We start from the raw sequence: 18,159 nt of genomic DNA, 5'->3' as shown, positions 1-18,159 counted from the left end.
AGAGTTGTGGAAGACAGGGTGACCACCTAGGAGGTGATATCCATGTTAGGAAAAGAATCAGTCTCCCAAAAGTGATCAAAGTGAAATAACAATAACGAACACTTAAATAGCACTTGTTACATATCGAGTATCACTCTAAGCAATAACATATTATCTTCCCAACAACTCCATGAACTGGTTACTATTATTAATCCCACTTTCCAGGTGAGTAAATTGAGGCACGGAGAGGTTAAGCAACTTGCCAAAGGACTAAAAGTCAGCAAGTAGCAGAACTATGATCTGAGCCAAAGTAGTCTGACTCCAGAGGGCATGCTCTTGATTACTACACTGAACTAACTAGAAAGAGAAATGATGCTCATTTGGACATGTACGCTCTGGTCCATTGGGTTTTAGAAAAGCTTCCACATTGCTCATGTTATTATTCATGTTTGATCCCCTATTGTCTCAGCAGTGAACTCTTGAACTCACTCTGCTAAAACACAATATCTCAACTGGGTAGAATGGGCTAAAGCACCTCACCACAAGGAGGAAGACAAGGAGACCTGAGAACCAGACTCTGCTAGCCATTCCCCTTATGCTCTTGATGTTTCAAGCAAAGAGCCACTCAGGGTAATATTCAAAGCAGGGGAGAGCTGAGGGTCAGTCTTGTGCTTGCAAACTCCGGAGTACAGGCAACTGCTGTCAATTCACCACCGCTTATTTCCACCTTGGAGAATAAGGGAAATGTCATCTGGCAAGAGCTAAGATGCCTTTGTTCTCTTTGGAATGTGGAGAGAGGAGGCAATTAAGCCCCTTTGCCCCTTTGTTCCTGAAGGTATTTAAGATGGAGAGTAACTTGGAAGCAGAGGGCAGGGACAAGAAGGGAGAGAGCCGCAGGAACCCCAGCAGCATAGGAAGTGGCTAAGAGTTAACACTCTGGAGTCTGAAAATCCTGGCTTCCAATGGGACCTTGCCACTTATTTACAGATGTCCCTTGGGCAAGTGCCATAACCACTGCAAGCCTCAGTGCTCTGGTTTTAGCTCATCTATAAAACAAAAATAATGGTAATAATACCTACGACATAGGCTTTTTGAAAGGATTAAGTAAGATAAAGCATATAGAGTGCTTAATACTGTGTATGACACCTAGCAGCACCCAGCAAACATCCAGTGTTCTTATGGGGTTACAGCAATCATTAGTTATGGCAGAGCCAGCTATGGACAGCAGAACTCCTCACCCCAGTACTCCCCCAGCATGGCACTCTCTAGCTCCTTCTGCAGTCTGGGTGTTCTCCAAATTCATTTCATACTCCTCCCAGGTGCACTACTACATTTCCCAGGATCTCTTGCAGTTAAGATTACCACGTGACAGAGCTCTGGGCAATGGACCGTGTAGGCAGAAGAAATGTGAATGACTTCCGGGACTACTCCCACAAAACCATACCTCGTGATCCTTGCTTCTCATTCCCTGTGTGTCAGCTGGATGCAGACAATTTAGCAGGGACCTTCAGGTCCCCTAGAAGATGGCAGGTCCAGAGACGAAGGAGCCAAAGACCCTGAATGATTGTGTGAAGCAGTCTCTCTCCCCCATCCCCCATGTGGCCAAAGACCCTGAATGATTGTGTAAAGCAGTCTCTCTCTCTCCTCTCCATGTGGCCTGGACATCTCAGGGAAGTCAGACTTCTTATCTGTGGCGGCTGGCTTTCTCAAAAGCCAGTGTTCCAAGAGACTAAGACAGAACTTACAAGGGTTCTTCTGACCTAGTCTTGGAAATCTCAGCATCTTTCCCACCACATTCTATTGGTTACAAGCAAGTCACAGAACCAGCCCCGATTCAAAGGGGGGATAACCCAAATGAACCCCTGTTCATTGAGAGCCTTCTTTGAATACTAGTGACCATACTGTTATTGATCCCCTCACTACCCAGGCTCCAGGACCACCTGAGGAGGCAAAGGAAATTAAAGAAGGAAAATTACCAGCCCTATCCACAAGGAGCAACAGATGGACAATGCTCATGTGGGATGGAGAAGACAAACAGTATCAGAGGAGAGAGCAAGACCTGACAAAAAAAGCTTCAGGCAGAAGGAAAAGGCTTCTCAAAAAGATGACATGCCCAGCAAGTGAGCTAAGCCTTGAAGGATAAGGGTGGCAAAGTAGATGGTTGGGAGGGAAGGAATGGGCCATCCCTGAGGCCACACTCAGCCTTTTATCACATCTGGACCACGCATGGACCAGGCCAAGCCATCTCCACATTCCCCAGTGCAGACATGTTGCTCAGGCCTGGGCACCAAGCAGCTCCTGACTGCCAGCTCCTCACCAGGCCCATGAGCCTGTCCAACACACTAGGGCTCAGGGAGGGGCATTGGACTGTATACTGTTTACTCTGGCTTGACCTCCTCACCCAGAACCACCAGGCACCATGGCTGGCAGAAAGGCCAGTTATGCAACTACCCTTGCAGGAGCCTGCCAGTCTCAGAGATCCAGCCTGGTTGCCAGACCTGGTAGTGAGACTGCTGTAGGCTGGGCTCCGACTGCCATTTTCCATACAGGCACAGGATGCTCTGCTGACAAACACCTGGGGACAGCAGGAGCCATGGGAGGGAGCTAAAAATAGCACAGCTGGCAACGGAGAGACCTTTTCCAAATCCTCAGGGTACTGTTACTGCTCATCCATGGGACTTAGGGACACACACGGTTGGCACCGAGTATTTGTCCTTCTCAAAGGCTCATGCTAAGAAAAGGTGTGGGGAGCGGGAGGCCTCCTACATCACGTCAGAATCCGAACAGAAGTCAGAAGTCATGTAGGTGCTTAAGAATGGGAAGGCCAGGTCCACCTTCACACTCCCATGTCCCCAGTGGGCTTTCTCTGGCCACTCCCTCTCAGACCAACTATCTGTGTTTCCCACTTTTTCTGAATCTCAAGATTTTAATGTTTCTCTTCCATGTTTGGCCATTAAGAATTATGGGCCTCTCTGTGTGTTTTTAATTTCTCATGTGAGTATACCAATCCAGCTAGATGCCTAGAAAAGCCATGCATATGGACATGTGGGCTGTGCAATGCACAATGCCCCTGGAATTGCATACAGTGTCCCTGGAATCACACAATGTGACTACTGGGAGGAAACGCTGCCAGGGAGGAAACACTGTCTTACACAACCCTATAGCCCTGAGAAGAGGACAGCCATGCTAATAAAGACTCGGGGACTGACCGATTCATCTCCTCCCTCCACATATTCAGTGCATGGGGGTTGGCAGGCATAAGGCCGCAATGCCCAATGGTCTAGAAAGAAATCCATATTGTGATACAATAATGTATTTCCAGGCCATGGAGGTGGAGAGGGGCAAGGAATTGATCTTTCTAAGGCAAGGGAAGATTCATGACCACTGAATGAGTTACCACTACCTTCTTCTGAGTGTGCAAATTAAATTCTCTGTCCCAACGACATCCAAAACGCACTTTATTTATGACAGATCAGGGAATTCAGATATATTCATTTGCTTTTCATAGATTCTCATTCTTTTAATAACACAGTTTCAGAGTTTGAGATATGAGCAAGTAGCATGTGGGAATAATAAGGCATCATTCTACATCAAGATGCTTGGGATCACAGTTTAATAAGACTTTGCTGGTGGACATCAAACTTTTCCACTCCTCTAGGCTCTCCTGAATATGTGTGCACATGCACGCACACGCGCACACACACGCACACACACACACACACACACACACTTCTCTCAAGTTATTAAAAATGTGCTCAAATTCTACATTCTACTCCTAATACCTTCCATGTATGTGTTAATATTTAAAAGTGTTTTTACCCAAAATTTTAAGGAAACTCGATACTTAAAAAAGCACCCCGATGTTTATTTTATTCCTCCACATACTCCTCAGCACAGGGATATGGCACATGTGCCATAGTTCACAAAGTACAATTATGTATTATCTAATGTGACTCTCATAGCAGCCCTAGGGTTGTGCAGTGAGCAACCTGCACAACTGCACACAGTACACCTGCCCATCAGGTAAAGAAAAAGTGATTATCCCATTTTTTTGCCAAGAAAAACCAAGACTTAGAGTAAAATGACTAAATAACCTTTGTGGTTTGTTTCTATCCTGATAGTACATATTTCTCTGAACCTGTCCAAGGGACTTCACATCTCATCACAGAACAGTGCATGAGTCTCGACACACTAACTTCTCTTTTCAGTTCTATGTCCTCACAGTTTCTCTCACGCTGCGGCAGGAATGAGCTGAGCAAAGCCAATTTGTCATTATAGGAGGTATAACTGTAGGTGTACAGTGCAGGGGTTAGACACATGGGCTCTACTGTCCTGCTGCCTAAATTTAAATGTGGCTCAATAGTGTGTGAGTCTGGGCAAGTTACTCAACTTCTCCATGCCTCAGTTTCCTCATCTGTAAGGTGAGGCTGACTTACCACCTACTTCACTAGTTGTGAGCATTAAATACAATAATACATACAAAGAGCTTAGAAACTATCAGACACATAGAAAGCAATCAAAGTTTATTATCCAAAAAAAATATTTATTTTCTATGCTATGCCTCAGTCTTTTGTTCTGTAAAATGAGGATCGTAAAAGTGTTTGCTCTATAGGATTGTTTTAAAGATTAAATAACAATAAACATAAGGGGCTTTAAACAATGCTGATGCAGAGCGACAACTCAAAAAGTTTATAAAAATTTTTTTGAAGAAGCTAGCAACTCTGGTTCACATAGAAAGACTTACCAAAACCAAACACCAATAAATATGGAGACCAATGCAATGTCTGAGGAGGAAGAGAAAAAGGCTGAGAGAACGTTTGTGAATCAACTGCTGTTTTCTAAAGCAGGTGACAGACAGGATATATTAGAGATGAGAGGTCTTTGTTTTAAATTAATTCTCTCTGAGGTCAGGAGGTACAGAGCAGCACAGTGAACAGGTGCCAGTGAGGTAGGGAGGAAAGAACAGGTACATCTCACTTGCCAGTTTCTCTTTGCACCATCAAAACCGTTGCAAAGCCCTGCCTAGCATTTAAATAGCATCATCCCTGGAGATAGCTGTTTCAGTTTCATTTCAGTCTGTGTTCACAGAGTACAAATAGAAACCTTTGTGATTTTATTAGTTTCCATGCAACTCAGCAGAGATTTGCATGATAACATTTTGGCTCCTGACTTAAAGAAGGGGCCAATTAAAAATATCGTGCTTGCACTGCCTGTCACTGGAAAATGAAAAGGTTCCCAGAGTTTTAAAAATCTCTGTCATATCTGGTTCATGGCCATAATCAACTATTTGGCACTGTAGATGCATTAAATACTACCTAAATTTTTAGTTTATTTTGTAAGAAATATTTGTAAGATGTCCGATCCACCAAGAAGAGTTAAACTACAAGATGGTAAAATCTAAGGAGGTATTTTTGGCTGGACTTCCTCAGGTCCTCCGCAATCATCAATTCACTCAATAACACCCCAAAGCTACCTGGTACTCTGTGGACCTGGGAAGTGTAAATGTAATGTATCTATGACAAGTTAAAATTTAATACATGGCCCCAGCAGCATAATCTAATTGATGTTATATAACCTAAGAGACTATTCAGTAAGTTCTGATGTACCAGCAGTTCACGATTGGGGGTGGGGGTGTGGGGGGAGGGGTGGAGGCGGTATTTCAGAAGTTATTGAGTGTGTGGGGATCATCCCTTCAGAAACTCTCTCCTTTGCCACAGAAGCTGCGGTCATCTTGGCTCTGCTTTCGGCAGCTGGTCTGCTCTGTGGAACAGGGCTGACGTGAACACTCTCTTTCTGGGGTTGCTTCTGGGGTGGGTTAAGGAAAACATCAAAGTAAATTAATTTGCATGATCTCCTCTTTAATCAGATGTTTCTTTTCATGCCCAACCATAACAAAGGCAGCCTATCATAGCACATTCTTTATAGTCTATAATCGAAAACGTTTCCAACCGTTCCCCCACACCAAAAATGAAAACACAACCCTCAACGGTGATATGGCCATATCCTTAGAAGTAATAGCAAAGTCTCAAAAACCTATTTCTGAGACTTTTTTAATGACAGGCTTGATGGTATTTCCAATGGGGTCTGTGTCCCTGGACTGTAATTCGTAAATATGCCACCTCATCAAAGTCGATACTGAAGTTTTGGGGACATGTCCATCAAAATTTCACTCTTGTAATTTATAGTGGAATCAAAACTACTCCTTGGACCCACTCCCTTGAATAATTTACTCTCAGGTTCTTTATCAGGTAAAAATGATTGCTCTGAAATCTGATTTAAGAAATGGCTGTATATTGAAGTCAATGAATCAGAGAGCTTGTTACTTATGAGAAAACTGGGACCCAGAGACAAAGACTTGCCTAAGACATCACAGTTACTCACGCGTCAAAATAAAAAATCCAATAATCCTTTCACTTCGCTCTAGAAACAAATACCATTAAACCAGTCTGCTCGGCTCTCAAAGTGGATACCGTCAAAATCAAACAGAGCCAACCTGGGTATTTCTCATGGGACTGCCATTAACCAGTCCTGGTGGGGAAGAACATTAGCCACCCCACCAACAAACGCGAACACCATGGTGAAAACCGTGTCTAGGAAGAAAATGCGCTCAAAGGTAATGGTGCTCATCACCGGGAGGTGACGTTTGAAGGGATTTTTTTTCTTTTCTTTTTTTTCCAATTTTTAATTGTGGTAAATAGCACATAAAATTTACCATTTTATCTGATTTTAAGTGTGCAGTTCGTAGTATTAAGTATATTCACTTTGTTATGTAGAACTGCTTCATTTTGCAGAAGTGGTACTCTTAACCCCTTGAACAACATCTCCCCATTCCACCAGCCCCTAGTAATCAGCATTCTATTTTCTGTCTACTTTCTGTAGATACCTTATGTAAGAAGAATCATACAATATTTGTTCTTTGGTGTCTGGCTTATTTCACTTAGCTTAATGTTTTCGAGATTCACCTATGTTGTAGCATGTGTCAATATTTCCTTCCTTTTTCAACCTGAATGATGATCCACTCACTGTATGTATACATCACATCCATCAATGGATACGTGGGTTGCTTCCACCTTCTGGCTATTAGGATTAATGCTGCTATAAACGCAGATGTACGAACATCCTCTTTGAGGTATGTGCCCAGAGCAGAACCGCTGGGTCATATGGTAATTCTATTTTTAATGTTTTTGAGGAACCATCATATTGCTTTTCACTGTGGCTGCATCATTTTACATCCCCACCAACAGTGTACAATGTGTCCAAATCGCCACATCCTCTCCAACACTTGTTATTTTCTGGGTTTTGATATAGTAGCCACACTAGTGGGTGTGTGGTGCCCTTTTTCTTTTTCTAATGCTTCTCTACACTGCTGATATTTTCTACAATGAATATACTGTGCATTTAGGATTAAGGAAAAAAACTGTAAAACACTGAAGTCAACAGAAAAAAATCTTAGGGGGAAAATAGGGTTGCATAGGAACTTAAGAATTTATTTTTTAAGACTGAGGCAAACCAGCGACTTCTCTTGTGCATTCAGCTAGAGGTGCCACTCCTATACTCTTCAAGAATCCTGCCACCTGATCAGCTGAGGCTGCCACAATCCACCCGAGAAATGGCTGTGATCCATGGGTAACTAAAACAATCCCTCTAAGCACTGTGAGGAAAGTGCTCCCAGATGCACAAAGAAAAACAATGTACAAAGCTGTTGAAAATCCCCAACGCTTGGATAAACCCTCTCCTCTTCCAAATCTTTTCTCCAAGCCTTAGAGCCCTTATCTCTGAGTTCTCCATTAGATCACCATTGGACAGCTCCTTTTTCCCCTTTCAGAGCCACTGAAGGTCCACTTTCCAAAGTCACAAGTCCATACAACAACTTCTCACGAAGAGGAGTGAATTCTGCTCATGTACAAGAAGCACATCAAGAAGATCTCCGGAAAGAATTAGAACCCTAGCATCTGGGCCACAGGCCCCACTCAAGCAATTAATTTGATGAAACTTCTCACTAGAAAAGCTAAAATCTTCCAAAAGTGAAATCACTCTTTCTGCCAGTCTTTCTATGAAAAGCTTCACTTCTTGGGGATGAGGTCACTTGTTATCATTTATTCATTAAGACAAAGGTGAAGAACTATGTTATATGCCTGAAACTAATATAACATTGAATGTCAACTGTAACTGAATTTTTTTTTAATTTTAAAACAAAGGTTAAGGCACTAAAAACAAAATCCATCCAATTACATATTTATCTAACCTACAGCTTCCAGAAAAGACATTCTATTTTTCTTCATGTGAACACCTCTCCCTACCCCTGCCCTCCCTTCTCCTTTTCCTCTTGCATGTTCTCTGGCTTCTTTCTGTTCAGCAAAACAGGGGAAATGGCAGCAATCATATCTAGAAGCCAAGAGGGGAAGAGATAAGATGAGCGGTTGGGGAAGAATAATCTTCAATTCTAGACAGCACCTATATTTAAATGATGCAAAAGAGGCTCAAGATCATTGTCTGTTTTCTCTCCTTTAGGAAAAGCCAACAGGCAGAAAGCAGGGACCATCTTGGGCCTCTTAACAAAGGATCTACACTCTACACCTGGATTCTTGGCATGGCCCCAAAATTACATCTGCTCACGGCCAAGCCTAGTGCTAAACTGTGAAGGAAGATAAACTTTGGAAACACAGGGCACGTGCCAGTAATAAAGAGGCAATTTGATGGTCCGGGGACAGCCAAAATCTCCACCCACAGTTTCTGACAAGACCGGACAGGTCTCACAGGGCAAATTATAAGAACCAACAGTCAAAATGGACCATTTTCCAAACTTTGAAGAATGGAGCAAGGGGATACCTTACTGCCTCAGGAGAAGAAAGATACCAGGGACTCATGAGAAAGAGAAAGAAAGTATCCTGCACAGGAGCAATACAAGTTGCTCTATGTCTCAACAACACTGCTGACATCAAAACACCTCCCAGCTCTGGGCCTTCCTGAGCTGGGTTTAGAATTTGAAATCTAGCATCCACCAAGACTTGTTCCCTATGTCCCAGAAACACACCAAAGCAAAGAGGGACTGGCGCAGGACAAAAGACCTTCCATTGATTCTAAAGTGGGTTTGTCTCCAATGGAATGGTGGCCTCAGGAGATCATGGAAACCCCAGTCTCCTCTGGTGATGGGGCAGAGGGTTCCCAGACATGCCACCGGGGAGGAAGCAGAACCTGAAACCCGAAGCCCCCATTCACCATTATCACTTCGTAATCCCATGTGCTTCCAAACTTACAAAATCAGCCCCCTACTTATTGTCCACTAACCTGCAAACTTCAATCCCTCTGCTCCTGGACTTGGCAGGAACCACTAAAGAAGAAGGGAAATAAAGGAAAGGATGAAAAGCAGAAGACAAGAGAGAAGAAATACAGGCTCTCTTTCTAATTACCTTTGAAATGCCCAGAGTCCAGCAGATCTGGGTCCCCAAGAAAACATGGTGGGGGGAGGGCAATGAAACAACATAAAGAATACAAAGTAAATGAGATGCTTTGAATCATTTTGTTTCTGGCCACGTAAAGATGCATTAGTCATACAGGTAATGAGATCTTATAGGGAGATAATTTGGAGGCTCCGCTTGACGATGTTAAGTATACCCATCCTGAACCTGCAGTGCCAATTACGTTTCCAAATTGGCAATTAGACATAATGTCCCAAAGACAATCACCAAATAATGCTGAAAACAAAGCAAATTCCATCTTTAAGCAGCCATGCTTTTGAAGCTGCCCCTCCGTCTGCTGCCTGACTCATGCACCTCAGAAACACAGCTCATCGTGAACTAAATCCTTGTCATCCACTGGTCAAGAGGGATCGGGTGGCATGAATAATTAAAATCCAGGAATGACTCAAACATCACTTTGTCACCAAATCGACCCATCCTATTCACCCAGAGTTTCTCCACAGCTTCTAACAAATTACTCAAAAAAGCAGCAAAATGTATTTGCACTACTACATTCGCACCCAGTCCCTAGCTAACCACTATGGAAAGGGCCCTCCCAACATACGTGTGCTTGGATTTATACAACTCACTTCCTGTCTTAAGGGGTTTGCAGGCAACTCAGAGACCAGACATATGCATATCCAATGAGAATATAACTGGTTTTTTCCTTCCCACCCTGTCAAATAAAGTCAGAACTGGGTCTTATATTTCCTCTAGCACCTAACTCAGTACATAGTATGCACTTATTATGCAATAAAAGCAAAACAATCATAATAACTAAGACTTGAGAACCTACTGTGTGCTGGGTATTTATTATACTAAGCCCGTCTTCATTTGGGCCGTTCGAAGATGCTCATGGGTCACGTTTATTCCAGGTTCTCTCCCTTTTGAAAATGGAACATTAAAAGCACATCTCAAGGAAAAAGTCCCTAACAGTATGAGCTGTAAAAAACAAACAAAAACAAAACAAACAAATAAACAAAAAAAACCTTGCTGTGGTGAGAGAAGCTGCTACTTTCAATTTCATGAGATGGAATTCTTGAGAAGTGCCACTGGAAGGTTGCACAGCACGGTGCCACACATCTCTCCCACTGAGTGATCAGGTTTTGAGCTCAATTCTTTCAAGCGGAACCCTCTGTTTGGGAAGGCCCACCCAGGTCCCTATGGAAAACCAGGATGGCAATGTTGCTGCCCACTGACTTCAAACAGCAGCCGGCTTCCTGGAGCATCACCACAGTGTAGCCCTGGCTACGCCACAAGCCTTTAATTTTTCAAGAAGGCGGTTTGGCTGAGTCGCCATCCTGAACTTCAGAACGTCTCACCCCTTGCAGCGTGACCAACTGGTGCGAGGGAGAGCCCACACGTTGAAAGGAGACACTCTGACCACACCCTGTACATCTGTAGAATGCTGCCCTGGCCGTCACACCCAACCCTAAACCAACATTTGTGGGTTCCTTGAGAGCAGGCACCCGAACAATCGGCTTGAGCAATAAGCGCCCAGACTGAAATGCAGCAACTCAGGGAGGCCTGAGCAGAGTTTTCTTGACTTAGCTGTCCTGGCACAGAGAACTTTCTTCTTCTCATCCCTTCCTACTGCTTAAAAGTAGATAATTTCCGTATTTAAAAATAGGCCTGTCTTCAGGGGGCGGAGGAATGGACCAGATCTTTGCTACTCTGCACTGCAAGGGCATTGCCTGTGTCTTGTCAGAAATGCAGAATCTCAGGCCCCATCTGTACTTTCTGAATCAAAATCTTCATTTTAATAGCTCCCTATGTGATTCATGTGCATATCAAGGTGCAAGAAGCCCCAGGATTAAACAGACTAGTTCTCTCCAGCGTTTGGAGGCAGAGATCTGATACCCCAATTGAATATCCCTTGATCCTTCTATCCAGAATGTTAAGGCACCTCTGCCTCTGAGGGTGGGGCCCCTGAGTTCCCTACTCCATGTGCTGAGGGCCAGGATTCTACCCACTCAAGAAGCATCTCAAAAAAAGGAGACACTCTTGATCTGCTCCCTGCCATCCACAGGAAAGCTCCAGAATTTCAGAGGTCCTGCAGGAGGCTTGACCTTGTCTGACCCCCGGCCATGATTCCTTGAATACTAGTGTCCTCAGCAGGGCCCCAAGAGCTAAGGCATCATCCATCATCACAACACAAACACAGTAGTTTTTACCAGAACCACAGAGGCAGCCCTCCAGGGGCTCACAGCTCTGTAATCCCAAGAAGGTGGTGTTGGCTCTTAAGATTCACAGTTTAGCAGGGCCACTGCCACTGTGAGCCTGGGACACCCCTGCTGCCCACTTTGGGAAGAAGGTCCTGGCACTGCAATCCAATGCTAGCCTGAATGCTTCAGCACCAGGCTTCTCTTGGCCTGGTTGGAGTGGATGGGGGGTAGAGGTAGGGAACACCAGAAGCGTTTTCTCCAGGCACCCAGTGAATGCCCCATTCAGGGAAAAAAACAATGGTGAGGCAAAGAGGGGCCTCACTTGTCCTTGCTCTTGGAATCCTTCCACCCCCAGGCCAAATGTTAAGGCAGCTCTTCTCTCCCTACTGATGCATGTTTGGACAAGGATCCTGGCCATCTGAAAGCAAGGTCAGCCCACAGCTTGCAGTCACCGTATCCTTCTAGGAAATGCTATAAAATGGGGTTATTGAGAATACCTATCCCATAGGGCTGTGCTCTATGACAATCCCATTTTCATATGAGGAAACTGAGGCACACAGCAGTGAAGTCTTTGCCCAAGGTCACAGGCTGACTATTGGATACTGTACCACTGGCTAGACATCTAAGCAAGGCTGCTCTAAATGAGCACAGTGAAGAGCAGTTTAACCAATTTCTCTACCACAGGATTCCCCTAGGCCTGTGAAGGGACTCCCCAAGGGGTCACTCAGGTGTGCCATGACTCTCAATTTTTTTTCACAAGGTTACTTTAAGGGCAAGTGCTCCACAGAACACACTTTGGGAAACACTGCTCTGGGGGGCTGTCGAGGTAAAGCCGGTCAGGGTAGAGAGCACCCTGGCTAAGAAACTGTTATATTATTGAGAAAACAGGTCTGTGACCTCCAGACTGGGGATAACAGAGATGGAATTCATCCCTTCTCAAGGGATACTGGAAAGCCACACCCACCCACCAAACCTTTCACTTCTGACGATAGGTCTACAGCTCCTGGAGCCCCACAATGTTAATGCTTGTCCACTGAATTCCCCACCATAAACCACTAGCCATCCTGCCAAGTCCTCATCCACAGAGCCTTCCTTGGCTGTCTCATCCCAATTTCCAACCTTGCATCACCCAAAAGCTATGAGCCCAAATCTCACTCTGATTCTGGTAGTTTGACAGTAGACTTCAGAGTCTAGATGTTCCTTTTGCCTCAAAAGTTCTATTTGTTGTAGTCTGTGCCTTACAGGGGCCAAAAGTTCAAGGAATCAAAGAGAAAATAAACTCACCACTTTGTGGAGCTATATTAGCTCCCCTTTATAGGAGACCAGATGAATGTCAGGCATTTGTTAGATGTCACCTACCCATTATTGTCATTCCTTATAAGAAGCATCATTATGCTCTTTTGACAGATGAAGAAATCAAGGCTTGACATGGTTGCCAAAGATACCCTGCTAATGAGTGTGAGATCCACGATTCGCACTTGGGTTTCACTGTAGCCTCTACTCAAGTATGCATTTCCATAAAGCCAGGCATGAGAAGCAAAGCTCTCTGGACAAGGGAATGTCAGCAGGACTGGGACCTGAGAATTTCTCCAAGGCCTCCCTAACTGATCTGATCGAAAAGGAGTATCTGAAGGTCATCTGATGCAGCTGATCCCCAAACAAGATGAGGCACCAGGAACAATCTGGCATCAAGAATTCTGAGGCGGCGAAGCTCCAGCCCTGACTGGATGCATCAGGCCAGACCCCGGGTAATTACCAAACCATAATGGGATGTGATATTTATACTAGTCACGAGCCTGACAGAGAAAACATGTTGTTTTCTCAGACACAGCCATGGAGACAATACTTCAATAATTCATTACATTCAGACCAACCTCAATCAAGCCCAGACTTCTACAGCTCAAACTAAGAGCAGAAGCAAGTCCGTGCCTGGCCATATGCAGGCCCCTTGACAAATCTCAGCTCCATGGAAGGTTAGCCTCAGTTTTCCTAGACTAATTTAAAGATAAGCAGACTGTGTGCTGGAAGAGGAGCAGAGAAGATGGAAATAAAGACACATAAGTGCTCGGAGACTCAATTCCCAAAGAAATTGCTAGAGAATTGCAAAACACTTCTGAGCTAGAAACTTTCCCCATAGTTTGTCAACCTCTTTCATTTTCTGACACTGAATCAGAAAGCAGGAAGGGACATTAGAACACACAGAATTCAATCTCCACATTTTAAACACAAGAAAAAAGAGATCAGAGAGGTTAAATGACTTCTTCAAGGTCACGGCCTTATTCAGACTGCCAGAGCAGCTCCTTGTTCACTACATTCTGCTCCTGGATTGGACTGCAAAACGTCATAGCCTAGTAAAGACAGAGCTCTGGTGAAACTCAACAGAGAAAAGAGAATAATGTGAAAAAGTATAGCAAAGAATAGTACTGGAATGACTGTCCCCAAGTCCCCAACAGGGGGGAAATGTGATTCGTTTTCGTCTTTATTTTAATATACAACCACATGCGCGTGCATGCGCACACGCACACACACACACACACACCATTCCTTTCAAAAAGTAGAGCTATTCACCATTTGGGATTCAGAGGCCAAAGGTATTAATGATGAGATGTCTCATGATGCATACCCACAGTCCCGGGTTCTTTTGATCAAAAAGGATAGTGCAGTTCCAGAGGCCAAATTCTTGTGATTCCACAGCTCCCTGCTGAAACTTATCTCCCATGGAATTTCTGATGCTAAATTGACCAGCCTTCTACTGGATTCCAGCTCCTGGTCCAACCATCTTGGGACTGAATGAAGGTGAGGGTGAATACATCTGAGGGTCAGGAGAATTTTGTGGAACAGCAACCTAGGTTTGCCTGGGAAACCCAGCACTAAAATAATTATTCCAATTTCAAGCCAAAAACATTTTTCTGTAAAACATCTTGACAACTACCAAATACTTAGAAAGCAAAAAGAATGAAGGGCAAAAAACCATAACTGCAGTATAAATACAGACCTCAAGGGTAGAAAGAAAGCTTATAAGAGGCCTAAGTTATTATTACTGGGTATAAGGAGCTGGCTACACTAGGTTTAATAGAGCAAATCAAGGGATAAATATTAAGATTCTGAGCATGATTTAAAATGAACTCTAATGGTATCAAAAGCAATCTGATCTTGATCTACAGCAGCCTCTCATCTTCCCAACCAGCTGCAAGCATCTCTTCCAGGGCTGATTCTTTGTAGAAACTTCCAGTTATGTCAACTCAGCAGATTTTGGAGCTGCAAAATATAGCCTTATATATATAGTTTTTTTTTTTCTTATGATCATTGCCAAAAACCTATTTTCTCAAGAAAACTGACAGAAGTTATGTTTGGTCATCATTTAGGAAAGATATTCTTTATGTGAACAATATAATCGACATTTTATCACAGACACTGCAGTGGCATTAATGTACCCCCTGGAGTAAAAAGACTTTAGAGACTATGTTTAAAACCTCAGGATCACAAAAACACCAAGACTTATTTTGGCTCATTGAAAAAAAAATAAAAAGTTATTGCCCAGTTCTTTACAGATAGGTGGCTGTTTAAAAGTTCACCAAAATTATTCAGTCTAGAGAACATTTCAGATGCATACAGCTATGAGCTATCTTTCCCCTAAAGGCAAACACCGAATCTCAGTAAAGGAAAATAAACTCCAGGTTTGAAGACTGTCGGGGAGGTGGAGGACAAGAAATGTGTGGATAAGAAGGCTCTATGAATAAGCAGTTGATAGGAGGAGAGTAGGCAAGGGGCATAATCTCAGGGTCTCACGGTTAGGATTCTGCTGACTCTGATGGCCTCTCTGGGATTCAAGAGGTTTTCCACTGTAACAAGTAAGGAGAATCCTGTATGGCTGAGAAGGTAACTCCAAAGAAAGCTGGCTGGGCTTCCAGAGAACTGGGAGGCGAGGAAGAGAGTGAGGGCTTTTATTTTTCTTCTTTATTTCCAATACACCAGTATTTTCCAAAACACAAATGTGCTGCCACAAAACACACCTGAGCTCCAACACCTAACACGATGTATAATTAATGATCAGGAGAGTGAGCTTTGGTTCATCCTTGTGTGTCACCCACAGTTCCTGAATTCCATACTTCTTCCAGTAGCAGCAACAAAGGAGCCTGCGACAAGTTGCTGTGCCTTGTCAAAGATTAACTTTCCTAGAAAAGGTGTGAACATTCTGAGGGAGATCTGCCTCTACCTTCCACTGTTCCCCAATTCCCCTTGATCTCCCCACCCTCTGAAAATGTTGGCACTGGAAGTCCCCTAGGATAGGAATTACTCCAACAGAAGGCAGCTTCGGTGACTCTTTTTGCCAGTTCTTTTTTATTCTGTAGTTTTCTATGAAAAACTGCCCTCTGCCCCTTACCTTCAGCCAGTAGGGGGGAAAGAGGACATCTGTAGGGATCTGGTAACAGATCAGGAAGTCAGCCTAGCAACCATACATAAAATGTAGTGAGTCTTGGTGCTGGTGGGCGTCTCTGCTCCAGGAATAGCCTAACCCGACATCCAGCCACCTCAAAAGCGACGGAGAGGAGGCTCCCCGTGTAACCGTGGCCTCGGCTGGCTCTCCAGAGGACCTCCTGCCCCAGCTCCCCGCTGTTAGTGGCATTTCGAAGGACCTACAGAGGGTGGCATGGGGGAGAGAATACAGATGCCCCAGAACTTGGGGTGGGGGTATGTTCCACGAGAATACCTAAGCGATGGAGAGGGAGGTGACATCAGATATGCGACCTCGACACACTCCTAAAGTGGCCGACTCCGTGCTGCCTCCAAAACTGGGGTGCATCTCCCCAACTTTCTCCCGCCCCCAGACCCTCTCCCACTTCCTCTGGCCATGTTCCTCCCCCGGGATTTCCTAGCCCAAAAGACTTTCTCCTTTGCCCAAAAGATTCTCCCTTCCTGCTGACTCCATGAACTCATCTCCCCAACAGGTTTCTAAAGTGAGGGCTGATGTGCTCCCCATTGCCCACCGCGAGGAGCCGAGCCGCAGCAGGTGAGCCTTGAGGACAAGGCATCCAGAAGCACCCAGCTTTCTCGGTGCCCGCAGGGTTGGCTCTCCCTACCCCGCACCACAGCACCCGAACGGCGCGCGTTCCCCACCCTGGCCCCTGCTGCAGCTGCAAACAATCCTACAATAAACAAGCGGACAAAACTGGGATCCGCGTCCCAGAGCGCACGGGTTGGGGGCAACTCCTCATCCTGGGCGCGCTGCCCGCTGCCCTAATCCGAGGAAGCAGGAAGAGCGAAGAGAAGGGAAGGCAGCGAGAGGAAGGCAGGCAGGGACGGAGGGAAGCACGGCACTGTGAGGAACAAGGAGGTGGGCTGCTGGGGACGCCGAGAAGCGGCAGGGCTAGCGCAAGGGGTGGGCGCCCGGGGCGCGCCTTACCTTCGTCTTGCCCCCGCAGTGGCAGCAAACGGTCCACAGGTACTTGAGCGTCCGCCAGAGCAGTATGATGAAGAGGCCCCCGAAGAAAGTCACCATGGAGGAGGCCAGGAAAGCCCACCACATGCGTTGGCCCCGGCTGTCGCACGGCACCTCCATGGTCACCGGGATGATGAGCGCATCCATCTTGGGCTCGTGGACCGAGGACGAGGAGGAGGATGAAGAGGAAGAAGAGGAGGACGCGTCTAGGCTGAGATGGTTCGCGTGGATATTGCTACTCATTCTAAGACTGCTGCCTCCGCCGCCGCCGCCGCCGCCGCCGCTGCTGCCGCCGCCGCCGCCACCATTTGCCATAGCTAGCAACGGGCAGCCGGCGCAGGGGCTCGGGGGAGCTCCTCCCGCCGCCAGCGCCACCCCGAACACCCATCAACAGCCATATTGCTGCTACTGCTGCCGCTGCCGCCGCGGAGCGCGGGGAGGGGGGCGGGGAGGCGCCTGGGCTCGGGGCGCTGTGCGCGACCTGGCGGGGTGCGCGGAGATATATACAGCCGCTGCCGCCGCCCGCCCTCCCCCCGGCCGCCGGCCCGCCCGGGGTGGGGGCGGGGGGGAAGGGGGATGGAGCGCGCGGGCAGGTCCCCCTCCCCGGCCCGCGTCCCGCTCGCCCCAGGCTGCGCTAGCCCGGAGCGCCCAGAGCGAGGGGGCGCCGCGGGCCGCCTGCGCCCGGGGTCTGCACCGCCCCCGGGCCCGCCCCGGCTCTGCGCGCGGGCCCGGGTGCCCTCAGCGCCGCGCAGCCCTCTGTGCGCCACGCGTGTGCGCTGCGCTTCGGCCCGGGACCCCCTCTTCGAGCGCTGCTCTTGGATTATTAGGCAGCAACTCGTTAATAATGAATAATTAGCCCCCTCCGCCCGGTCGCCCCCGCGCTAGCCCTCCTCCTCCCCCGGCTGCGCTCGGTTCCTGCTTGCCGTCCCTGGGCGCACTGGGCCACCGGTGGTTCAACGCGTCTCGTCGCCCGGCGCCGGCGCCGCTAGTCCATGCTCCCAGAGCGCGTCGCCACGCCGCTGAGCCTCCTCGGCCTCCGCTTGTTCTTCCTTCTCGCCTGCTCCGGCTCCTCCTCGTCAACGTCCTCGCCGCCCCAGCTTCTTCGGCGCGCGCCCCG

The 18,159-nt window shown here is 46.5% G+C and overlaps 1 protein-coding gene across 32 annotated transcripts in view; it reads right to left on the bottom strand.

The window, feature by feature from the left end:
- KCNMA1 (potassium calcium-activated channel subfamily M alpha 1) overlaps positions 1 to 17,559 on the bottom strand; it is a 683,907-nt gene extending 666,348 nt beyond the window's left edge. For 15 of the 32 annotated variants that reach the window (XM_036222516.1, XM_036222522.1, XM_016159421.2 and 12 more), the window contains exon 1: positions 17,007 to 17,540. In XM_036222516.1, the coding sequence (XP_036078409.1) occupies positions 17,007 to 17,357 (351 nt within the window). In that variant the 5' untranslated portion in view covers positions 17,358 to 17,540. Of the gene's footprint in view, positions 1 to 17,006 lie in introns of all 32 variants that reach the window. The other 17 variants (XM_036222530.1, XM_036222529.1, XM_036222532.1 and 14 more) reach the window with 4 other exon arrangements.
- Positions 17,560 to 18,159: the final 600 nt, after the last annotated feature.

Source organism: Rousettus aegyptiacus, unplaced genomic scaffold (assembly GCF_014176215.1).
Source record: "Rousettus aegyptiacus isolate mRouAeg1 unplaced genomic scaffold, mRouAeg1.p scaffold_m13_p_6, whole genome shotgun sequence".
Classification (NCBI taxonomy): Eukaryota; Metazoa; Chordata; class Mammalia; order Chiroptera; family Pteropodidae; genus Rousettus; species Rousettus aegyptiacus.
This window is presented reverse-complemented; position numbering and strand designations above follow the sequence as displayed.